Here is a 26,690-nt window from a genome sequence, read left to right on the forward strand (position 1 = left end):
AAGTGATGCAAGTTACCGTTGAAAATGTATTCCTTTTTTTATTGTAATTTTTTAATAGGAAACGTCAAACAATCGCAATTCATGAAAAATGATGCTTAATTCAACACATGTCACATACGCAACAATTATTTTCTACCGTTCACTAAGGAAATAGGTAATATCGTATGCCTTCCAACAAGCGGTACAAATGACACAATGGAACATTATATCCTTGTTATTTGCCAATGTTAAACAAAGATGACATGATTACTTGTCGCATCGTGTCGCTTGTTGGAAGGCACACATTACGGTGGGCAGTATCTGAATTAATCACTAGTATCTGAATTAATTTGAAGAGAATTGTTGATAATCCGGTAGTATCTGTACATTCTGTACTTAAAAAATACGAATTTTCTTTCTCTCTTACATTTATATATTTATATTTCATACATACACATAAAAAATATATATGTGTAAATATATAGAATTTTATATATTTATTCGTATATTTTTTCGTTTTCCTTCTCCAAATACAATCTAAATAAAACTACAAATATTAACTATAAATTGTACAATATAAATAAAACACATCGTAGGAATATATTACACATCTATATTTTATTTCATACAAAACAAATGATCGATTTATAAGTCTTATTGCTTTAAATATATATTTTTATGACTTCGGGCAATATATTTATAAAATATATAAAACTATTTGTGATTTGACTTGTATATACATATATTGTTTGTCTCATTTATATATTTATTAGTCTCACTAATATTGCTCGGCATGGTATGACAATTTGTGCAATTTACACAAGCGATTCTAAAGAAAAAAATCTCGTTTAGCTCGGAAAAAATAAAGCGCGCATGAGATTTAATTATAGAATCATAATTAATATGTGTGAGATGTGAAATGTAATATATGCTTATTAGAGACCAAAGTTACATTATGCTCGGACGAAGTCCGAATTAGAATTATGCTAGAAGATACTAATCACATTCACGTTATTATTTTTATAAAAATAGAAACAGAATAATATATTAGGTCATTTAAAAAGTATCCGCGGTTTTTTGTTCAATTTTTGAATGAAAAACCGCGGATACTTTTTAAATGACCCAATATAAAATAAAAATTAATTATCTTCCTTTTATATAGAAATTTGGTATAGTCTTCATATATTGGAGTATAAAGCATGAACAGACATTTCTTTGCTGTTGCAATGGGATATCTGCTGAAGAAATATTATATATATATATATATATATATATATATATATATATATATAATATTAACACTAGAAGTATCAACATTTTTTCAAAAGGATCAAGCAAATAAATTATTATGAAAATAAAGAAAGTGATAAAAAATTCATTTTATCAGTATAAAGAACATAATTACTGAAAAATCAAAAAATTTCGGAATCCTATCTTTTATACAAGAAATACAATATTAATCTAAAAGATAGAAACGATCAATAAGTGCTTGATACTTCTAATGTTAAAAACTTCTAGCAAAATTATCTTATTACTAATTTGTGAGGTAAATAGAAAAGACGTAGAAAAGACGGAATAGCTTAAGACACAAGAAAGTTGAACTAATCAATCAGTGTTAATCAATCGTCGGTTGACTGTGTCGAATTTTGTTTTAGAACCTTTAGTATATTGGCACGATTCGCGGAGAAGGCGAGGGATAGCACCTCTTCCGCCTGTCGCAGCGGAGTTTTGTTCTGCAGATTGCGCATATTGGTGCACGCACCATATCTGATCAGCAAGCTGACGGATTTGATGTTGCCAGCCATGGTCGCCAGATGCAACGGTGTATCACCCTTGCGATCCTTGGCGTCTACGTCGCAGGTCGCACAGTTCAACAGTAGCTTCGCCGCATCGACGCGATCGTTGAGACATGCCAGATGCAGCGGAGTACGACCCTCGGACTTGGTTATTACATTTACATTCGCACCGGCGTCTAGCAGCAGCTGTACCATCTTGGTGCGACCGGTTGCACTCGCCACGTGTAACGCCGTCTCGCCTAGACCATTGCAGGTGTTGATCGCCAACGTTCGTTGTCTCTGCTTGCGCTCCAGTTTACCTTCACCAAGTACCGAGCACCGTTCGCAGTCGCAGAGCGGATGATGGCACAGACTTGTGCGAACGCCTGACGGCCGCTCGCAATAAATCTCCAGTCCCAGGTAATAACATGCCAGGCATATATCATCGTCGACTATAGCAGCGAGCAATTTGTCCATCATACGATGTTGCATCGCGTTGGTATAGCTCTTAGGATGCGACGGACTCTTGTTCTCCAACGTGACCCGACGACGCTGCTGCTGAAAAGACACCGACTGACAAGGCTGAACAAAAGAACGTGGGGATAAGGAGGCAACATTGTTGCAGATGTTGCTTGACGCCGCGTTACATCTGAGCAACTCTGCGATGGTTTCACTGTAGGTCATCATCAACGGCGTTTGACCCTTCTTGTTGGTCATTCTGCAGTTGGCACCGTACTCCAGGAGGATGTCGACGATCGCGTAGTAGCCCCACCGGGCTGCGAGATGTAGAGGCGTATCACCGTTATCATTTGCAATGTTCGCGTTGACCGGCATCTTCATGTGCTCCGTTAGATACAGCAATGCCTTCACGCAGTTCTCGTGACCACGATCTACTGCCAGGTGTAACGGAGTGTTTCCTCGAGAATCCGTTACTGCAGGATCCGCGTTCGCGTGCAGCATCAGCAGCAAAATGTTCTGGTGGCCTTTGATACAGGTGTAATGAAGAGCCGTCAGGCCATCCGAATCGACAGCGTTTATATCTGTGTCGCGATTTAGAAGAAAGTCCACGATTACAATCTGATCGTGCAACACGGCAACGTGCAACGGCGTCAGACCCTTATCATCCTTGGGACACGCGTTTAGGTCCCGCTGCTTCGTCCAGTTTCGCTCACAGGACGCACAGGTGCATAAAGGATGACAGAGCGTGATATCGTCGATCTCGTTGGATCCATTGTAAGTCAAACTTCTTTTCACCTCAGAGAGATTGCCACTCTTAATGCATGCGAATAAATAACCAATAGATGAACGTTCCGACTGACTCATTAATGTATTGTATTTGTCATCACTGTAGATTACTTCAGATTTGATGTGCATGATCGCGGCTTCCAGCGAAGTTATTAAGAAGCCAGTCTCATCTGTTTCATAAGCAGAGTTCGTGGAGAGACGAAATTGTCTCATGAAATATAATTGCGCCATCCAGTTCGACAGGCCAGCATTGACGATGAAGAATATGAGCACTGGCAGGAGATCATCTGATGTAACGGACGACAACGTTCCGCGCGATACGTAATTCACGGTTCTTCTGAGACATTCGATCTTGCCCAATACAGTTACGAAGGAGTCCAATCGTGACAATTCCATCTTTCCTCCATGAACACGAGACTGCAAGTCTGATCGTACTCGAAGATCGTTCAATTGGATCCCATCTAGGTTCCTAATGATCTTGTTCAGATTCGCGTCTTCTACAGTGGTACCGGCAGACAATGATTTTAGCAGTACATCTCTCAAAGCATACAGAATGTAAGTCTCGAGTGACACTCTGATATTCCAATGATATTGCTTATTACCCGAAGTCTTCTTTCTCAACATCGCGTTATCCAACAACATCTCGAGACAATCTGCATACAGTTCATGTACCAGATCCCTTTGTGTTTGTATCGATTTGCGCTCCAGATTCTTAACATAGAGGAAGTCTTTGATCTTGGTCTCGAGGTCATCGCGCAGCTGCCTGTCGAGCAGTTCCACTTGAAGAAAATTTACGGCTTCCTGGAGATTCGTAATTACGCTCACACAATTATCCGAAACATACATGCTGGCCTCCAGAGGCCGTTCAATGCACCTACAAAATAGAAATAACGTCAAGCCAATATCCGGAACTGTGACATTCAAGTGTTAGCTTACCATACACAATATTTACGAGAATCATCGCTGTAGAAGATCTCCTCAAAGAGCAGACGCGAGGAATATCGCTCTGCGTTGTCATGCTTGACATACAGGATTCGATCCTCGACCAAGACCTCCCTACCGCTCAGACTACTGAAGCTGGCGACAGAGAGATCTTTTCCAGGGACCAGGATGTGAGCATTGATCTCGTCCTCTTCTAATTTGCGGCTGATGAAGCTGCCGCTTCGTGGAACGCAGATGATCCAGCCTTCCTGAACAGCTCGCTGAAACGTTGCTTCATGTTCGTCCTGGAGTTCCCGCAGGAACCGATTTTCTGTCAGATCTTCATCGTATCCCGCATTCATGATCGGGAACCGATTACAGAGGTAAGTGTCATGTGGAGGACGATGAAATGAAACAGTTTGAGGGTCGCTGATGTTTTCGATGAGGCGCCTGTCATCGCGCCGCACAACGTGATTGACGTGAATTCAGGCTGCGAGTTATACAGCAACTATAGCGAGATTAAACTGTGTTGGAGTAAAGTTAGGTTAGGTTAGAGTACGCTGAGTTCCTACAGGTTCTTATTCTGTAATTCTTTATGACAATCGATCATTATATTGAGGTTGTCCTATACAGTATGAAATATTTCCAAATGTTTCATTGCACACAAGATTTAAAACATTTATTTCAAAAACTTTTCATGAATTCTTCCTAAAATATATTTATATTTATATTTTTTTAGAGTTTTTAAAACAAATTTTTTCTTACAATACATATATTTTTTTATATTATTTCTAAAGTAAATTTCTATATCTTTGTGAAATATTTTAATGTAATATTTTAAAACGTTTACAAAATATTTATTTCTGAAATATTTATTTATTGAAACATTTCAAACGGTAATTCATATAAATATTTCATAGGAATAATTTTTTTATCATATTATTTTTTAATATATTATAATGATATCAACTGTCGTTAAAATTTAGAATAGGACTCTGTAATTTTTACGCTTTATTATTATACGTATGGACTTGCAGCACACTCGAAAATATAACGTATCCTACAATTCGAGGCCGTATTACAGTTCAGAATTAAATTAGACCGCAAGAGATTTTTTTCGTACTTTTTACCTAGATACTTTCAAAAGATTTATACATAACAATTACGTCATTCACAATACTTACTTGTAAACATCGTTATCATTCCACAATAATTTCTTCGCGCATTAAAAATATTTAGTTTGAATTTAATATGATAATTAAATATAATTGCAAATTATTTTAAATTTAGTTGGATACATTTTGTTCTAATAATAGATATTACATACAGAAAAAAAGTAGAAAAATTAACGAGTGACATAATCCATTGTATGCCATTATTTCTTTAACATTACTTTTTTGCTAGTCAGCAAGACAAGATAAGATGTTTGATCGATATTATTTTAACTTTATCTAGAAATGCGTGTGTATTATACATACACATACATCTAATGCGTGTTTATACATATTAGATGTATTATGCTTTTGATTATTACATTAAATTACATAAATTATATTTACAATTAAATATAAAAATAGCACAATACATATTTAATATTATATATAATATTATATATAATATTACATATATAATTTCTATATTAAATTATGTGGAATTTAATTGAACACACATTTTTTTATTCTGTTAATGTAAATATTACGTACAGAAAAAAGTTGAATAGTGAGTATGACATAATCAATTGTATGTCATTACATTTTTTAATACTAATTTTTTTTTGCTAGTCAGCAAAAGCAAGATAAAACTTTTCAATGTATAACAAACGCATACATATTAATTACATATGAATATAAAAATTCCTGAAAAATTACGATCTAATTTGCGATAGACGATCACCGACGATTATTAGAGGCATCGCCGAGAATTCCTGCATAACATGAATACAAATCAGAGAATTAACGGTGTCCGTCTCCTTGTAGCTCTACCACCTCGGATCTCGCGAGAATTGCAATGCGTACTTTTTTTCTATATCTATTTATTGACATATAATATGTAATATACGATAACTCTAGATATACACACCACGCCAATTCTATTGCATTCCATTATTGTTGTAGTACGCATATTTGTACAGAATGCCGTGTCATTACGTATGTAGAGTGTGTTCAAAGTGTGTGCATAATTATCTCTCTTATCTCTTATTACTCCTATAATATGACTAAAAAAAAGCAAAAAAGATAAAAAAGTACAAGATATTTCTCGTTTTATTACGAAAGTATATTATCAAAAGATACGCTTTAAATCTTCCAAAGATTTCTCAAGAAGGATCTTCTTCCACGCTCGAGACGAAAATGGAAATATCCCAATGTAAAAATATGACTGCGGCTACCCAGGAAACCCTAGAATCTATCTGTTCTTTTCTCTTTTTCATCCTTCGCTTTTGTAACGAGGTTTATATATGTCAGTGCATTGACGTATATATTATCTATAGAACGTACACATTCGGATTTCGAGGTGAGGAAGAGGGAAAGGAGAGCACGGTGTATAAAATGCAAAATGAAGCAAATCAGGTCTTGACAGGTGCTTATGCAACAACGTCTTTTTGCCGAACCACATTTCCTGCGTCTACACGCAATCCTTGCAAGAATTGCATCCTCGCGAAATACCTTTGGTATAAAAATTCAGATGTTTCCGCAAGGATCGGAGCGTTACGAACTTGGTCGTTCAAGTGATCGTGTTTGGCGCGTAACTTGCGACCTGCACCGTCTTTCTCGTGGGAAAAACACCCACGCGCGATACCTAATTAAACGTTTACTTTGAAAGAACAAATACTGCCTGCGTGAGGCTCGTTAAAAATCAGGTAGCGCATAATTGCAGATGGGTCATTAATGGTGGCCGTTATCATTAACATGTACAATACATATAATAACATATATGCTTGCCCAAACCCATAATTTACCTAAATATAGCAAATGTCATGGGATTGAATACTAGGACTCAAGCGAGTGAGACATAAACTCTTTAAATTAGAGAACTTTTTATAAAAGACATATATAGTTTATATGTTTAATATTATATATATATATATATATATATTTATATTACATATATTATATAATTAAATATATATTACATATATATTATTTACATGTTTAATTATATAATTTATCGTATTATATATCTGTATAATTTACATAACGAGATAAGCAAGATGTTCACTTGTTTATGGAATTATGTCCAATTGGCTCTCTTATCACGTGTGCAACTTTAAAATCTATAACTCGCACTTAAGATAAAAGACAAGGAACATAGAGGAAGTCAAGTCCAAGAAAAAAATATAAAATATTTGATACGCTCGATTATGTCTGATTTTAATCGGCCGACGAGCAATTGGACGATTCTTTAAGTTTATCGGATACGATATTGTAATAGAAGCATTGATTATCTACACTTACATGGAACTACGAAAAATTCCATTCGACCTTCTTATAATATTGTCGTTACGTCGTTTATCATCTCTTACGATCCCGCTGTCGATTACGTAAAGTCGTAAATTAACTCGAGACGAGTCGCTTGAGGAAATTATTTCGACGACTCCAGACACATCCTGTGCATCGTAATCTTATCGTAAAACTACTCCTATTTGTGCTTGCATAGCTACGTTTTCTTTCTTGTATTTCTTTCTGTTGAAACAGTTTAATTAATTCTTAATTGACAGATTTAAGTATGCTTGGCGTTATCCAAAAAAATCTCGGTGAAAACTAAAATTTAGTTAAACTATAATATAAATCTGATGTCAACTGCGAGGACCGTATAATTTATCTATTGTTATACTTCGAATATTATCGAAAAAATTTTTCTCTCCTGTCATATTTCTAAAGTATTATTGATTTTACCTCCTGGTGCATAAAGTTTAAATTTCTGCTTTCTGAATCTTTACAGAGAAAATGTCGATACCTCTGATGTAAATTATAAAGCCATTAAAAGGGTGACAGAGAATAATTTTTGAATCTCAGCGTGATTCGTGAAACATGATACGGTTCATTGATGAATTAATAAGTTAACTTATTAATTCCTTAATTTTTTGTTATAACATGTCAATTGGCATGATATGACAAAAATTGAATTAGTGATTTATAAGCCGCGTCGCGTACTTATCTTCAAAATACTTTTGTAAGATACATTTACTCGTTAACCTTCCAAATAAGCACGGTAAGAAGTGCGCACGAAAGTAACCACAAAAAATGTAATTTTCCGCGATATATCAGTGACGTGCGCATTTTGTAAATGATGTTAAACGACAAAGACCTCAAATAGTCATTGGTGAACATGCCAATTATTTCTCAATTTACATACCATTTTTTGCGTCATTTTTCGATAAGGCACACTTTTCATTTTAGCGAGAAACGGATGCAATTGCGAGGATTTGCACGTTTTCGTAATTAGCACATTTTTAGATTATAGTGTTTAAAATATGTAATAATATGTGTCAAATGGAATTTAAACACATACAATTAGGGAATAAAATCTACTGATGATGATTTTTTCATGAAAAACCATCGAGGCCCTGGGACTTTTTCTTGAAAAATATTTCATAATACGAAAATACTGTAATATACATATACACTGTTAAAGTCACAATGTTAAAATAAATTATGACTCAGTTTAAGTCAAGAAAATGTACTAAATTTGACTTAAACTAAATTTATTATCTACTAAATATATTATTTATGTTAATATGACTGTTGTTTATTTTGAAATTAATCACAAAAATGAATTAACATTTTAGTATGTACATATGGAAGTTCAAAATAACAAAATGTTATTTTTTTAATTCAAAGAATTCGAGTTGCTGTTTTGAGCAATGTAACTTATTTTAGCAATGTATTCAGTAATTTTCGAAAAGTTTTTGTATATTTTTCGAAAATAAAGCCGCTGGCTGAAATCATTGTTATTTATTTATTCGATGAATATTTTATATCGCATTTTGCATGATTATATGAGTATACCTTTAAAACAGCATATTATGTACACTGCATATCTGTCTTACACATCCATCGTACATACACAGCGCATATATCGAGCGAAAAGTACCGATAGAAAGTTGACAGGTTGATATGCATTCCTTAAAGCACCTCATTTGTATTCTTGGCTGTTGGATGATAGCCGCGTCTAAATATGATTGCATGATTCGATAATAATTCGCCAATATAACCGATCGTTCTTTCGCAATAAGATATACTAAATCGAATTCTCTGAGATTGTCCGGAAAAAATCTGATTCGAGTAATAGAAATAGAAATACAGTTTTATTCAATTAAATTATATTTATACTGTACATTTACTTAAACCCTACGCAATATATACAATCGCTGTTGATCTATCGGCTTTAATTTACAATTTCCTCTTTCACGAAAAGGCTCGCTTGCAAAACATCGCCGGTACATTCAGCGTTCACGATACGGATTGACATGAACTCGAGATGCATTCCGGCACCACGCGACTTAATGTCACGCATAAATTATTATTCAAGAAGAGCGAGAGGTGTTAATGCACATCTTTTTCGGGCATCTTTCCCTCACGCGGTTGTGAGATCTTTGTTCAAAGTTGTGGCAAAACGACGAGCGGACCTTAAGAGTACGTTGAGAAAGGACAATGTCCTGTGATGATAACGAGATTATTAACAAATCCAATTGCTTCTCATTTGTTAAAATTACTCTCTGAGGCACCGCGAGGAAAAGCGTCGTGAATAATATTTTCATGCTTTTTCTGCCGACTTCGTCTTTTTGTCCTTCTTCTTGCGCGATCTTTCCTCTCGATCTCGTATGACGAAATCAGGGTCGTTCCAGTACTGAACTTCGCCGCTGGCATACATGACGAAGATTACGTTCGTTACGATGAAGACACCCAGGACGATCCAGAAGACGGTTCGCCATTGGGACATCGTTTGCTCGGACGCCAACACTCCGACGATGTACGGTGTGATGATCCCAGTGAGGGCACCCATCCCGTTCACCAATGCCATTAGAGTGCCAGAGTAATTGGGAGACAGGTCCAACCCGTTGACTTTCATTCCGGGGTAGAAGGTACCTTTAGACCAAAAGAAATATACATTGTTAAATTCATCATGTTAAATTATATCCAATTTGAGTTATTTTTAATCATTTCTCAGGTTAATTGTCACTGTTTCTATACAATATATCGTTAATTTAATTAAAACGATAGAGTTAAACAATTTAACTCAAGAAGTATATTTTTAATTCAAATTTAGTTTATTTAAGAGCATACATATTAATATAGACGTTATTTACGTTGGAACTAACCGCAGAAATGAATCGATTTACATTTTCATATTCATGCATTGGAAATTAAAAATAACAAAATATTATTTAACTCAAGGAATGAGTTATCATAGCTTCTTTGATATTTATATGAACAATGCATTTGAAAAAAAAACAAAGTTCATGCATTCGCGTTTATTGCAAATTGCAGTAATATTATCCGAGAAATGAAATTTATATATATATATGTATATACATATATACACGTACCCATTAGAGCCATGCCAATGGTGAACATAGCTACCACCAGCGTTCGGTCGCACGAAGAGTAAGAGGCGGCGATAATAAAGACTCCCGGGCCTATGGAGGCGATTGTGGTACCAAGTTTTCGCACGTTGGTGCGCGACATAATGCCCTTGATGATCATCCAGTCAGCTAGCCAGGATGACCCTATGCTACAGAACCACATGATGAGGTAGGGCAACGCAGAGACCAGACCGTTGCTCTTGATGGAGTAATTAAGCACGCTACTCATGTACTTGGGCAGATCGGTGACCAAGGTGAAGAAACCCCAGTCATGGCCGACCTGGGCGGCGATCAGGGCCCAGAGGGGCGCCGAGCGCAACATGTGCCGCCAAGGCACGGGTGGAGGTTTCGTATGAGTGTGCTCGTTCATACGTTCGTGTAGAAACTTGACCTCGCGTTCAGAGATGAACGGATGTTCGTACGGATTGCTGTAGCAAATTAGCACGAACACAACAAACCATAGCACGCCAATGCTGCCAAACACGTAGAAGACCGCGGGCCACTCGTACTGGTGCAGGATCAGGCCAGATACCAGGTTGGCGAACACTGTACCGAGTTGGGCGCCAGCGAATACCAGCGAACCGATTATCGATCTCTCCTCCGGCGGTGTCCACTGCGCCAGCAAGGCGTTCAACGCTGGGAATGTCGTGCCTTCACCGAGACCCATGAGAACCCGTAGCACGATCAGACCAACTGCACCGCGCCATTGGACCACTAACGGTGTCAACAAGGTGAATATTGCTGTCGAGAGAATGCCAAGACCGAGGGTGTATTTGCCGCCGAATCTCTCAGATAGTATTCCGCCCGGAATGTGCGTGAGGATGTAGCCCCAAAAGAAGGACGAGAGGATAAGGCCCTGAAGCAAGAAAAAAATATGAAAATAAAAGTACAAAAATAAATAAAGAAGAGTAAAACACAAGGATAAAAATAAAAATAAGTAATATAATAAGTAAATAATAATAAGTAATTTAGGACAAAAACATATTTATATAACAGAACATCTTAAAACCGCTCAGAGGAAAACCTACATTTTTCCTTCTAAAGAATAAAATGTACTGTGTGGAAATAGACAAAGTATCTGTTGTATCTGTCGAGACTGATTGTATATTTAATTGTTTTTGGAAAATAATTAAAATTGTATCATATTCATGTGAGCAACTATACACATTGAGCAAAAACAATACAAAAATCGGCCGACACTTCGTCTATCGTGATGCTCTTATCTTAAAAGTAAAAAGATAAAACATAAAAGCACACTTTGATATCATTAATTTATGATTTTATATAAAATATCTTTTACCTGCGTACGTTCATCCCAATCGTATTTCCCTTCCATCGAATATGTTACAGATTCTTTCTCAGCAGTATCATATTTACAAGTATCTTGATCTGTATAATTGTGTTTGATCGAAACCGCCATTTCCGTAATAGTGATTGAAAGGCAGACTCTCATCGTATAGGCATTCAGGATCGCCAAAAACCCCATGAAAGCGAATATCCATCGTTGCGACAATCGGCCGCCTGCAATTTTTATAAATTCTACGTCATTGATATCCATTTCTATTAACTGTAAATTTACTTTCTTTTTATCTTTTTCTTTTTATCGTTTTCCTAATAAGGGAACCATTGGAGCCATCCCTTACCGATTTTGATATGTTGACCGGCTTTGGATATGTTGTAGAATATAAAAAAATATTAGAAATGCGACAACAAGATATAAAAGGCTAATAAGAATCAGAAAACATAAAAAATCTCTATTATTCATTTAACATAAGTATAATTGAAAATAGATATAACAAATAAAAACTGCAGAAAATAGTTCTTTTGTTATCTATTTTTAATTATGTTAACACTTATGTTAAACGAATAATGGAGATTTTTTATGTTTTCTGACTCTTATTAGCTTTTTATATCTCGTTGTCGTATTTTGAACATTAAGCTTAATGTCCAAAATACTAAGAGTCAGAAAACATAAAAAAATCCCCCATTATTCGTTTAACATAAGTATAATTGAAAATAGATATAACAAACAAGAACTGCAGAAAATAAAAAAATTAAAACGCTACAGAATACAATATTAAGTACAAAATGGATTTATGAAATTTTATTCATAGTTTAGAGGTTATTGCTACATGATAACTATAATGATATTGTATAAATTTAAAGAACGAAAAAAGTGCGCATTTTACAGCCAGCGTAACATTAGAATAAAAAACTTAAAGCTCTTATTAGCCTTTTATATCTCGTTGTCGTATTTTAAATATTAATAGTCCTGTTATTTTAAGTTTTTTATTCAAAAAACATTAGACCCATATTTTTTTATCAGCATATCTTAAAATTTAGGAGGTGAAACTTTCTCGAAAAATATAAATTTTTAGCAAATATCTTTGATATTAAAAAAAAGTGAATATACTATTATATAAAGTTATAAAGCACAAAATACTATAAAACTTTTGTATTAAACATTTTTTTATATATCGCATAGTTTCGAAGATATTTAAAAAACCGATAAAATCCATATTTTTCGAGGGGATGTTTCACCGCCTAAATCTTGAGATACGTTGATAAAAAAATATGGGTCTAATATTTTTTTATACTCTACAATATATTCAAAGCCCATCAAAATCGGTGAAGGACGGCTCTGACGGTTCTCTTGTAAAACTTAGAAAATGATAAATAGGAAAATTGAACCGAAATTAAAGTTAAGTAATCTTTACTTTGGTAGAAATAAACATAATTTCGTCATTCCGAAAATTTAAGCGACTAATTTTATTATGTGATTAAGGCAAGCTAATCACGTACAAAATTACGTTGCTCATAATTTTAAACGTGCAGTTTTTATTGCACAAGAGTCTGTAGAGATAATGAAAAATATCACATTACTGTTAAAAGTTACTTAAAATTTTTTTAAATAAAAATTTCTATATTATTTGTTTTAATATTGTTTACAAATATAATTAGGATTCAATGCAGGATTGTGTTTAAGGATGCATCCAGTTATCGTTCTTGTTCATAAGGATAAAACGATACCTGAGTGCATCCGAGTGACGATTCTAAACGCAACCCGCCAACTCGTGTCGAGGAGATCTTAAAGGTATTATGAGTTAATCTATTCGCTCATACAGAAGTTATTTACGCATTTTCCACGATAATTTATGCTCTTTAATGGACTTAGACCATTCTCGCCTTACCATGTACTTATCTTGACTTTGTTATCCGATTAGTTGTCGTTTGTTTCACCGTTATCACCGATATGTCTTTTTCTTTTACAATTTTTAGAAATAAATTGCTCGCTCAAAATTTTTACAGAACGTCATTTTACTAAGGAACCAAAAATTAAAACGACGATTTTTCTTTTACGAAATTTGACTGTTTATTATGAATACAAAGCAAAGTTATGTTGATTTTTTGTTGACCGTGTATTCCTTAAGGTTTTGCTATTCTATTAATCGTTCAGTTAGTGATTCTGGTAAAACGTTGCGATAATGATAACTTACAAACGAGATTTCAAGAAATATATCTCGATTTTAATAAAAAAAAATATTGGTTTTGTATCGTTTTTTAATTTAATATTATGCTGATAAAGATAATATATTTTGCGAAAGAAGCGTGATTTTTCTGATATGGACAATGCGAGGGCGATGGGACTTCTTTATAAACGACAATCGTCGTTCAACCTTCGCGCAGTAGTTTTCTATCGATTTGGTGAATGAACCTTCGGCCACGCGTTTTCTATTCCGCGGCTGTCCGCTCGCGTGCGATCACGTACTCACGCACGCACGTGTCTCGACAATGCAATGACATACGCATCTCATTGAGGAAGTATGTCCCGTGTTCTCGGTGAATGTACGCTGCGACTCGATTGTGTCGCAACACAGGAGAACGGAAGCGTTTTCCGGCCAACGTTTCAGCCTTCCGTCTCTTCGAGAATTTCACAAGGATTACAATAAAGCGACGTCTTTTTTTCTGAATAGAATATGAAATCCAGATGATATCAAATAGCAGACAATATAAAAAAAGATTATAAGAATATTATTGATCGATATACTTTTTATGATGATTTTATGGTAAATTTTTGAAAAGGATTTTTAAGTTATTTTTTAATTAAAAAATTACTTAAAAATTGTCAAAGATATATCGAATATCATCATGATTAATTTTTTTTTAATGATGATTACTTGATGTCACTTTGATCTTGTTATTTGATCTTGTGTTTGACTTTGGTTCTACCTGGGTTATGCTTAGTATCAGACTAAAGATTGAAAATGAGATTGATCAGATTCAATCTCAATCTCAATCTCAATTTCTATTCTGATACGAAAAAATCCGCGAGAGTCCCAAGCACAAAAACAAGTTACGATAACATCAAAATGACATTAAAATAAATCATTACTGATTGAAAGGTAATTTTCAGTAATCATTTTGACATCATTTTATCATGATGACTTGTATTCTGCTTGGGAATTCCGATTTTGTGACCAAATCCTATCTTCCTCGCTTGACCTTTGCCTATCATAGTGATGGCAGCTGGACGATCATCACTCATCCAGCTGATAGTTATTTTTTCCTCGTACGCGGAACTTTCCTCGTCGGTGCCTTCGAAGGCACATCATCCGGGATACACGCATCGCGAAACGGGTAAAAATTCTATCTGGATCCCACGTTATTTATATAAAGAATGATTGACGTGATAGAACGCTTTTTTTTCGAGATAGAAGTGAGATCGCGGGACTACTTGTATTTCTAACAAATTGCGTATATCATTTGCAATGTACGTCTCAAGAAAATACGGACCATTATATTATTGAAAACGCTAATGATAAGTCATTATTTAATAATAAGGTTTAAGTTATAAGAAATTGATCGTTCATTCTTCGATTATTCTTCGACATTCAATTGTGACTAGTCAGTTTTTTATGACTTAAGACAAAGCTGTATACATACTCCGTTCTTATTTTAAGACTGGCTTAAGTAATGTCTTAAGATGCTAATAATATCTTAAGACTGTACTTAAGACAATCTCAAATATAAGAATCGACGTCTCATATTTAAACTCTTATATTTAAATCCGTCTTAAGATATCATATGTCAATCACACACATATTATAATCTTAAGATATTACTTAAGACCATCTTAAAATAAGAATCTACTATAAATATCTGCCTCAAAGCTTAATAATAGTTTATTGTAGAAAGTTTCTGATACTTTGTTGAAGCTCCAAAATCGATTAAAAACGAAGCCTCGTTATCTGTAAGTACATCTCTTCACACATTACTTTTCGAATATTCCCTTCGTTTATCTATTTCGCGCTTATCTCCACATTACCATGCAATGTTTGATCAGTCAACCATATCCTTTCAATTATATTATTGTTGATAATCTCTTGCTGTAAGCGAAGTAATCCTTGCGATAATATCGTACATAAATTTATAATTTGTGGTCGGAAACATTTTTTTATAAAAATAGCAAGACTGTGCAACGCAAAACTAAGTGAAGGATAACGAAAAGAACTCGGAAAAGCTATTCGCTTATAATTATCAAATAAGTGAAGTATTCGAGATTGGCGCCGTATTCCGTTTGTTATCTGATTACTCCTACTGATCGAATCTCCTGAACTTTCCTCGTAATAGAATGCACAGGGAAAACCACACGAGTGTCTCTCGCCTTGGGAAAAGCGGTCGGCGGAAATATACCGCGTCTCGCGAAAATCTCGTCATCACAGAAAACGACGTATATCTTGCGAAAATCGTCAAACTGTCGGTTTGATCGATAGTTATAAGTTATTACACGGAACGGGGGGAGGCTTACTTTCGCGGAAGACGGTGACCCAGTAGCCTCTCTCGATGGTAATCGGGAACAGGAAAAATTCCTGAAGTCGGGGAAGTTTGCCTTCACCCGAAGGCGGAAAAGAAAGGAAAAGGGAGAAAAAAGGAGTGGTGCATTCGCGCACTCATTCGATCCGTAATCAGGAGATCATTGCGACATATTCGAGATAGTGAACCTTTGTTTACTTCGCATTACAAAAAACAAAGTTAGACGCATTCACCGATCATTGATATTAAACATTACTTATATAATTGGCTTTGTGCCATACACACAACACACGTTCTCGATTGAGCAATTGTAGCGCAATCTGGTCATCGCGCTATCATTCTCTCAGATACGTGCGTACCTCGAATCGTAACACTTCCTCTTCCCTCCCCCCCTTTTTTTCATCGATATCCCGTTGTTTCTTTTTCGTTATTCCTGCCACGTTCACTCATGCACGTGTGTGAAAGGGGAGAAACTCGATCGAGTGAGCCCGATATAGACAGAGCACACCCAAGCAGAACAAGTCACGATAACGTCAAAATGACATTAAAATGAATCGGAAACGATTGAAAAATTACTTTTAATGATCATTCTGAAGTCACTTTGACATCATTTTGACATTATAATGACTTATTGTTCTGTTTAGTAGCGAGAAGGTCCTTATCTTAGGTCTGTTTTCTGGCTGAACTAGTGTACACTTTTGAAATTTAAAGTACGATAAATATACGTTTGATATTTGTTTAAAGCGAGAAAGAGAGTTCTAGAACAGTCTAGTACAGGAACAGAAAACAGATCACTTATTAAACTTCCCGAAAGGAACGCATAAAAGTCAAGAAAAAATCAAAAAGACTTTATTTTGATTCTTAACGTTAATAAACAGTCAAATTTTGTAACAAAAAGTCATCAGTATGATACGAATTTGGATCGATGAGAATAAATTATGAAATTATCTGATTAAAAAAAATTATCATTTTAACTTTCATGACTTTAAAATGAAGTCATTTCTCTCGGTGTGTTGGGTTACTGTTACAAGTCTTACAAGATACACACTTAATTCTTGATATTGATGACTTAACTACTATTGTATATCGACAAGATAAATTGATTTAGTCATCGATTTTACGCGCAATCATTGATTTAATTGTCACCAACTTTAATTAAATCCGAGAAAATTAAATGATTACAGGAAGATAAGTGACAATTATTCTTGCAATGCAACGATATAATTGATAAATTTCTGGGGATAAAAGTGAATTCTTCATTTTTTCCCTTCCCTCTTGAATCGAAACGCAGGTAAAGCAGATCATTATCGAAATATCTGACATATCTTCGCGATATCTTCGCCGCGCCGGGTTGCCTCTCCGATATGAATTGGCGGAAAATAAACTTACGACATACGCACAACAACGCTGATTTATAACGCGTTGTCATAAGGATTTTGTAGGATTTCAGAGAACGCGGGATTACCTGCCGCGTTTTAATGGGAGAAATGGCGAAACGCAACATCATCGGACTTACGAAATTATTTTTCATCATCCCGATAATTACGATTTAAAAGTCGTGATTACTCAATCCTCACGCTGCAACTCAGATTTTTAAATACACGTGGAGATGACTTTCATTTCGGAATTTTTTTATTTTAATCCTTGAGATCTTTCTTTAAGAAATAGCATATTATTATTGTTTAATTATTAATTTGTAAAGAGAGTCGCTGAATACAAAAACGAAGTCGAAAATGGATAGATTAAAATGGCAAATCCAACATGGCAGATTAAAAAAAATAAAGTTATTGAACAATTATTGAATTGTGATGAAATTGTTTATTATATGGTTTTGAGGAAAATTATTTAAAAAATAAATACAGTTAGACATGAAATATTATGCGGAAATAAAAAAATTGAGTTTTATATTATTAAATAACGCTTTAATTAATGATTTTTATTAAAATTAATAACAAGACATAAAATAATTCATTGATAAAATTACTCACTGACAACAAGATATATATTGATAAAAACTACGTATAAAGATTCAAAAATTTTCCATGCACCTAAGTATCAATCAACAAAATTCATCAAATTATTTTTCACATTATTGAAAATTACTTATTTATACATTATTAATGTATAATAAACAATTTCATTTTAAACAAATCCTAGTTGAATTGAATTAACATTCATTAAAGATATCACTTTTTAAAAATCTATATATACATGTATCATTAGATTTTAAAAATAAATATGACATATATATTATATTATCAGTTTTCTGTCATATGACTGAATAATTGGTATTCAACGATCTCGAATTATCGCCATTATTAATTCATAATGTCTCACCGTTATATCGACAGGTAATAAAACGGGTATATATAGACGTCGAAAATTTTGTCAATTCTCCATGAACGTGCGATTCGTTTTATCGTCGCATTAATCGTGCGATATATTTGGTACGTCAAGATGATATTCTAATTCTGAACTACTTTGTTTCCTCTACGCTTATCTTCTCTTTATTTATTAATCAAGTGTCAATATGGGACGATAAAATGCGCTCCACAAAGATATGATGAGTGCGTCGCGCGAATCAATTGTTCCGATTACTTAATTTATAATATTTATACTGTAAGATACGTCGTGTAAACAATAGTCTAATTTCTGCTGAAACATCTAATGCGACGTAGAACTAAATTTAAGTCGGATTAAATGTGTTTGACTGCACTTATTTCACTCCCGTTTCATAAAGCCTCTACTTCCAATGAAAATAATATTCTCAATTTAATCATCACACATAGTGGAAAATTCGAAGATTTCGATGAAAAGCAGACATTGACGCGATGATTGAGAATCAAGCGTGCAAAATATTTTTGATCTTCATATAAAGTTACGTTAAAAGGACATCCTTAATCGCACAATTATTGACAAATTATTAATCCAATATGTCCCCCAATATTTAACTAATGTATCGTCAATAAATTGTTACTAGAGATAGAGCGATGCCCTCCTCCCCGTGTTATTTCCGCCAAAATTGTGACATAATTCTCTCGTGCGATCGTAGTCGCGAAGAGTTAAGACGAACAAACGAAAAGGCGGATTCACGTGCATCTCGAATCTGGTGTATGCCTGATATTAATATATCAAATAAAGAAATGGACTATAATAATAATCATATTTAAAAAAAATACTTTATCGTAACCAACGATCACATTACAGGTTAAATATAATACAAATAATATAAACAAATACATTAAGCTGATTCTACATTAGTCGCAAGCTAATCGCAAGCTTGGTACGACATTTTTGTTGATTTATTTGTGTGTTCTTGGGATAGGAATATCACGCTGGAACTTTATTCGTCGCGAAATCGCGAATCGAAGTCGCGAATTTTCTGGTGGTGGACACATCAGACGGACGAGCGTGATCAGAAATAATATACTTCACATCGCGCAATTTCCCTTAATTTAACCAAATCTGGTTATTTTCGAAATCTTCCCGGAAATCGTGTGAAGATAATAAAATAGAGTCCGCGATATCACTGTCAATGGGTCATCGGAGTATCATTCCGGAGATACAAAAGTGATACCAGTAATAAAATAATAACAATTTGCAGTATCGTTGGTTGCCGGCAGTACGTTGGATCAAATTTTGTTTACCAGGGTATCATAAAAGTATTTATAACTTCAGCAAACATCGCCCTTCAGAACTGATTTTAATAGAAAGTTTTTTAATTTAATTCCAGGTTTTTTAATTTAATTCCATTTACTTTAAAAATTAATTTAAAGCATTATATTTAAAAATTAAGGAATTAACTCTTTTTATTTGACTATTTTTCTAACAAACACATTGTTGTGTATATCTAAGTTGTGTATATCTAAGTTGTGTATATCTATCTTTCAAGTAATGTCGATAGAATTAAATACATTTTATAACGGATGTCTTCAAATTTGTTGTATATTTCAACCCAGGTAGCAAGCTGACTATTTATTTTGATGACAAAATAACATCATTTTCACGTCAAATGACGACGATTCAATTTTTTTTTTTTTTTTACCTAATATATACAAAGGAAATATATACAAAGTCTGAGAGAGTTAAAAACCGTGATTGATCGATAAGGGCTTAAAAAAAACTGCAATCAATCGTGAGATGAGTGAGAATTAATTATTTATATTTTTGTAATAATTATTAAGTGGCAATTAGATCAATTCATTGGGACTCTTCGTAAAAATTCTTCTTATCAAGCCGTTTGTGTTGTCTCTCTCAGTAAATAAATGACTAATCGCGACAGTAAAACGCAATAGAATGCAGCAGCCCGCGAATTTCTCCGTTTTTTTTTCCATATCGTTTTTCCAATCAAAACCTTCAATTTGAAGCGTGAAACGACAGTCTTACAATAAACAAGGCGTGGTCTCTCAGTATCAATAGTTTTCTTGCTGTGAACTAAGCTGGAATTTTAATTCGGTGGACAATGCAGCGTGCAAAAAAGTTGTCACTTTACCGTAATCGACACTATGTGAAAAATAGCTTTTTGTTTGACATTGCTTATGAAGAATGCCGATCGCTTGCTGCCGGGCTGCCGGCGCTATCTTATCTATGCGATACGCGGAAAGTGCCCAGAGAGGCTAACAAAGACTTTACCGATAATATTGTTCCCCCCTTCCATACACTTTCTTACTACTGTAATTTATTAACTGTTTCGACATTGATTTGTCAAGATGATAATAACGAGACGTTCGTTTTTGCGGCCGTGCCGCGATGTCGAGGTGAAGCGGCACACGCGCTCGAGATTTTAATTACTGTAACCAGTCCCGTGATCCTTCGTTATCCTCGGACAAATGACTCGGTAATTAAACGTCTGAAAATTAACGTGACAAGCAACTATAGAGCAATAGCACAGCGCGGGAATTATCCAGTTTATGACGTGTGTTAAAACCAAGAACCGCGAGCGCGAAACGTCGTTTGGCAGATACCCAAGAAATGCACCAAATCAAGTTAAAGTTAAAATGATCTTATTTTGACGTCATAAAAGTCAAATTAATGTGATTTTTTATTGTAAAATTTATTGATGTTAAAATAAAATCATTTTGACTTTTATGTGTTTTTTGGATGATCAATCGCATAATTTTTTTCCCTTGGGAGAAGAGTGAGAACTGAATCTCCGCGAGAATTTGTTGAAAATTGTTTGACATTTGATTTATTTACAGTTATTAAATTGTGTTTTCTAGTGCGAAGTAAAGAAACACATACATATACATTTTGGATGAAATATTTATAACAGGGATAAAATAAAGTTTTATAGAAAATTACATGCCATGACTCATTATTCAGTGAAGAAGAACGGAAAGCGCGAAAAAAAAGCACATGGTTTGAAAAATAATTATGCGATCCGCGTGAAACAACATTTGAGCATTTAGATACCATGTATTAAAAAATATATATTTAAAAATTAAAATTATCATAAATTAAATAATAATTAAAATGTAATATTTTTCAAGCACTGTTTAAATCATTTTCAAGATATAAACTTACAAACTTTACTATAATCGTATAACTTGTCATGTACGCAAAATTCTTGAATGACTAAAAATTATTTCAAATATTATGTTAAATTATATCTTAAAATATATTTTAAATACAAAATCAGAAACTTTTTCCATGAAATGTATCTTTCATGAATTATTTTTCGTCAATAATGAGTTGGAGTCTTCTGGTTTACCTTTTAAACAAAATCAAAATTAAATTTTATTTTTAAAATCACTTCTTAATTAAGATACTGAATATTTCTTCGGCTATATTTCCTACCATTTTTCAGATAGCCTCATCATGCCGTTCTCATTGAATATATAATCACGTTACGCTTGACAAAAGCCATTTATTGAGAAAAAATTGAGAAGAGTTTTTTGTTCAACTTAATATATACAGCGACTCGCGAAAGATCAGTAATCGCATGCTTCGTCGAAGTCTCGTAACGAACGCATGATTCATGGATGTCACATGAACAAGAATGACATTTGTGCCTCGTATGCCTTCTATTTGTGAAGAAGATTCCATTTGTGAAAGAAAATGCGATCTCTGCAAAGGGATGTGATACAGTCGACGATTTCCGGAAGCCACTCGTTATATAGCGCCTGTCAAGGTTCGCAAGAGAAAGGTGAGAGGAGAGAGAAAAATCTCGGGCGCGACCGACAGTCGACAAATAGAGATAATGATTGGAACTTTCTGGATTTCTTTTTACCTTTTCCAGTAGCTTTTTGTGCCTCCGCTTCTTTATCATGTTCCCGTTTTAGTTAAAAGGAACGATTAATTATTGACGCGAATCGTAGCGTCCCGCATGAATGTCAGGAAGTGATCTGGGCAAACAAACGAGTCGCAATTAATGTCAAGGCATTTCTTGCGGTCAGGCGAACGTGAAAGCCAACGGATCACGACTGTGACTTTAGCAAATTGGGATTTTTAATAATCGATGATCCTTTCTTATATATATAGCACAGATATACATACATGCTATTATGTCAGCAATATTGTAATAATTCGAACGTTCCAGTCATATTACAATAACATTGCAAACGTAGCAGTAATGTTATTGTATGTTTCTGTGTTGTATGGGTTTGTGACGGTGTTTGTGTTTTCGACGGATGATGACAGATATACTTTGCAGTTCTCTCCTTCACTTTTCTCTGTTTCTATAAAACTTATTAATCTTCAGTGAACTAGATGGAGTGTGACATATTCCAAAGATGTAAACTTCTATAACTTCTTAATAAGTACTTTTCGCGAGTTGCCGTTTTGTGCAGCTGGAGTGCGATGTTGCCTGTCGTAAATTAATATACTTATGGTAAAGTATAGCCGGGGCTGGGCATGTATTTGAAATACTTTTATTTTGAAAAACAATATTGGTAAGACAATTATATTTTATATTTGTTCGGAATACATGAAAATATTTTGTATTTTGTATTTCAAATACTAACATTAATAATTAACCTTATTATTTGAATTACAAGATACAAAAAGCTTTTAATCTTTCGATTTTAAAAACAAAATACATAATACTTTTCTGTGATCCGCTAAAATAAAAAATATAAAATACGTTTGTATTGCAAATAGTGTGTTTTAAATAAAGTATTTCAAATATATGCCCAGCCCTGAGTATAGCATGGGGTATACTCCCATGTGGGGCTCTCTATATGGGGTTCAAAACCTCATATATCACCATATTGATTTTCTACTTGATTCGGAAAGAGTTAATTTTATACATTAAAATTATGATTTGCTTTTATAATAAAATAAAATAAAAATTATTATTTTTTTATATTATTGTTTTTATGAAATGAATGAAAAGATATCAACAACTATGTTTGCAAACTGCGACCATATTTCCGGGAAGATTTCCGACAATTTCGAGGAAGTCGTGATTCTATTTGGTATGTAACATATTGACACTATATAATTCAATTATAATTTTATCTCCGTTTTTATATCAGTTACTTTATACTTGTAATTATTTCTTTTCATCAAAATGTATAAAATGTTTATTTTCACATTAACAAGTTACACATGGATCTTTAGGAATCGGTACTGTAATAATTGCACGTTTTTTTAAATTAATATGAGACAGTCCTCGCATAATTAATATCGATAATTTATTTATCGAACGTTTCGTTCTAACGTGCTCCTGAGGTGAATTTTCACAGCAATCTCTATAAGTTTTTTAATATTCTTTTGACTTTATAATCAATTATTATAATAATATTCAATTATTATATTTAAAGTTGACCATCCAGCTTTCTAACTGGTTATGAGAAATTTTAGAATGTAACCACAGGATGAAGATATATATGAAATTTGTATATCTCTCTCACCGAAGAAAGCTAGAAGTTAGCCGAAACGTTCAACAAATAAATTATCGATTATATAAGGACTGTTTCATATCAATTTTAAAAAACGCGCAATTATCACAGCGTCGATTTCTAAAAGGATTCCTACGTGTAACTTGTTAATTATTTTAATGTAAGGAACCTTATTTTATTGCAAGTATGTTCATTTTCTCTTCGAAAAGTCAAATTAGTAAAGCTGACATCTATTTATGTAGATCGCCAACGACGAATTAATTTGTATTCGACAGTCAATATATATAATAGTTCCGTTTCACGTATGATGCGCCATCTCATCCTCGGTTATGTATTACACATGGAAAGAACAATTTTGTTGAAGTTGCAGGTCTATATCTAGGTTAAAAGTTTGGCTAGATACAGATCTGCAAATAATTTTGTTTAGGCTATCAAAATAAATTATTTAGGATTTCTAAGCTGCTAAAATTTCAAAATTTTTGCTATATTGTCATTAATGTTTGAGCGTTCTACATAAAGTTTTAATGATCCAAGAAAATTGTTTTCAGATCTGTATCTAATTAAATTTTTAGACACTTTAGTAAATTGTTCTTTCCATGTGCATATTTCTAATAGCAATTTATTAGCGATACATTAATTGCAATTAAACATTGAAGATATGCTGAGCCAGTATTGGGCCAACATTTATTAATAATATAATTTGCTATTGTAGAGATATGTGGAATAAGATGTACTTCAATTGGATTTTTCATACCGCGGTTTTCAGATTATCGCGACTATAACTTAGTGTATTATCCACTCGAGAGATTACAAAATGACGCATTCAATGATATTATCAACTTTTTCTGAATATTTTTCTCCGCTACATTAGCTTTGGTACTCGACAACTTCTGATATCGATGAAATAAATCGTTTGCGCGCGCAACCGCAAAGATCCGCCGTGATCGATGAAATAATCGTTAATTTGCAAAAAATTTGCTTAGAATAAAAAAATGATCCGATGTATAAAAAAAGAGGATCGATCGAACACGCAACGTTTAATCAAGAGGTAAATACGCGGACGGAAACGCACACCGAAAAAAAGTCTGTAGTAATTGCTACCTAATGTTGAATGAAATAATTCCAATCAAATGTTTGATTAATATATTAGGTGTTGGAATTAATTCGTAGCGTTTTACAAGTGATGGGAAGTACTTTCATTAATGTATTTTTTAATGCTCATGTGAAATAAATAACATTCTTTCATTAAAAAACGCTACGAATTAATTCCAACACCTAATAATTGAAAATAATTTTATTTTTCTATAAATATTTAATAAGCATCATCAAAACAGTTGATTATATTATTATGTTACATTTGCTAATATCCAAGTAACACACAGCGCTTACAAACCGCTAAAAAAGCGCATATAAAAGCGCATTTTTTTAACGCTTTACAAGCGCTGCTGTGCTACTTGATTGTTTATACTAAATATTTAGAAAAGTAAAATTATTCTTAGTTATATTAATCAAACATTTGATCGGAATTATTTCACTCGATATTTGATAGCTATTATCAGACTTTTTTCAATGCCTAAGGCGAGAGACTCGCGCGCGAGATTACGACGCGAGATCGTACTTACAGCACATTTTCAACGCGGAGATCATCCTTGGGAGATTAATTATCCTCGAGGAATACGATACGCTGACGAAGTCTCCTCTTTCCTAATCGTTGAAATCTCGGGGGTTGAAGCGACAGAGGCGGCTTTCTTTGCTTTTCTTGGCCCTTCCTACTCGAATAGTCGCTCTTTCGCTTTCAAGGGTCACAAAGAGCTCCAAAATACAAAGCTGTCACTTCTCCTTTTGTCTCGTCAAATCGTACACACGTGTCGCGAGCGACTGAATCCGGCACCCTCGTAAGTTCGCTTTTATATCTGCATGTGCTACTCGTCGCACATTATCCAGGGTGGGGAACGTAAGAGAAACGTAAAGTACGAGCGGCAAGGAGGCGATAAGCCCGATCTCGGCCGTGAATCGACCGCGTGTACGACGTTTTTCAGGTGTACTAGTAGGTCTACTATAGTCTTTCCTGAACTGTTTTTTCCATGCAGCCGTTGAACCTTATTAACGTCGACACGCGACGATAACGCATTGCCTAACAACGGAGGGGAAATACACGATTTCATTATTTCGTATTTTCTACGAGGAAATTTACTATGTTGCGACGTGCCTTTCGGAGCGAGCGAATTATGAACCGGTTTTCTGACTTTGAGCGGAATCGGCAATCATTTTTTATTCAAATTTTTGTACGAATTGGAAAACGATAGAAAATCGTTCTCTTTACTCTTTAAATTCTTTAGAGTGGAATCTCATTCTACAGAGAAAATTGAGCTAGTCTTACAGGAAAAGAGTGGTTTAATTTTTAATCTTTAAGTATGAATGATTTCAGAGTGTTCACTCTGAAAATTTTAGAAAGTACAGATCTGGAGTCCTTCACAGGGACTATTTGTCTTCGACCACTCATCTTCCGTATAATAATAATCGCCGACCTGA

General features: G+C 34.2%; 3 protein-coding genes across 5 annotated transcripts in view; 1 reads left to right on the top strand and 2 right to left on the bottom strand.

The window, feature by feature from the left end:
- Nucleotides 1–578: 578 nt before the first annotated feature.
- On the bottom strand, nucleotides 579–6,630 carry LOC105152996 (ankyrin repeat domain-containing protein 27). Of its 2 annotated transcripts, none has more exons than XM_011067593.2 (2): nucleotides 3,936–6,630; nucleotides 579–3,873 (listed from the first exon to the last, which is right to left on the bottom strand). In XM_011067593.2, the coding sequence occupies exons 1-2, from the start codon at nucleotides 4,280–4,282 to the stop codon at nucleotides 1,599–1,601; spliced, it is 2,622 nt and encodes an 873-aa protein (XP_011065895.1). In that variant the 5' UTR covers nucleotides 4,283–6,630; the 3' UTR covers nucleotides 579–1,598. The 2 variants fall into 2 exon arrangements, with proteins under 2 accessions (XP_011065895.1, XP_011065896.1); XM_011067594.2 differs by having other exon boundaries at nucleotides 3,952–4,040.
- Nucleotides 4,167–26,690, top strand: part of LOC105152991 (cilia- and flagella-associated protein 52) — a 29,120-nt gene continuing 6,596 nt past the window's right edge. Inside the window, exon 1 of one of the 2 annotated variants that reach the window (XM_087410223.1) lies at nucleotides 4,167–4,303. The gene's annotated coding sequence lies outside the window, so the exon portion shown is untranslated. The remainder of the gene's footprint in view (nucleotides 4,304–26,690) is intronic. The other variant, XM_011067583.2, reaches the window with a different exon arrangement.
- On the bottom strand, nucleotides 9,207–26,227 carry LOC105152995 (dietary and metabolic glutamate transporter). The gene is made up of 4 exons (XM_011067592.2): nucleotides 25,781–26,227; nucleotides 11,804–12,024; nucleotides 10,468–11,359; nucleotides 9,207–10,006 (listed from the first exon to the last, which is right to left on the bottom strand). The coding sequence occupies exons 1-4, from the start codon at nucleotides 25,803–25,805 to the stop codon at nucleotides 9,675–9,677; spliced, it is 1,470 nt and encodes a 489-aa protein (XP_011065894.1). The 5' UTR covers nucleotides 25,806–26,227; the 3' UTR covers nucleotides 9,207–9,674.

The sequence above is a fragment of the Acromyrmex echinatior genome, chromosome 10, assembly GCF_024713525.1.
Source record: "Acromyrmex echinatior isolate Ae372 chromosome 10, ASM2471352v2, whole genome shotgun sequence".
Taxonomy (NCBI): Eukaryota; Metazoa; Arthropoda; class Insecta; order Hymenoptera; family Formicidae; genus Acromyrmex; species Acromyrmex echinatior.

Coding starts and splice junctions, on each gene's coding strand:
- LOC105152995 (XM_011067592.2), bottom strand. CDS start 25,805: ATGATCTCCGCGTTGAAAATGTGCT. Junction 12,025..25,780: donor CTCCGCGTTGAAAATGTGCT/GTAAGTACGATC, acceptor TAAAAATTGCAG/GCGGCCGATTGTCGCAACGA. Junction 10,007..10,467: donor CATTGGCATGGCTCTAATGG/GTACGTGTATAT, acceptor TTTGGTCTAAAG/GTACCTTCTACCCCGGAATG.
- LOC105152996 (XM_011067593.2), bottom strand. CDS start 4,282: ATGAATGCGGGATACGATGAAGATCTGACAGAAAATCGGTTCCTGCGG. Junction 3,874..3,935: donor TCTCGTAAATATTGTGTATG/GTAAGCTAACAC, acceptor TCTATTTTGTAG/GTGCATTGAACGGCCTCTGG.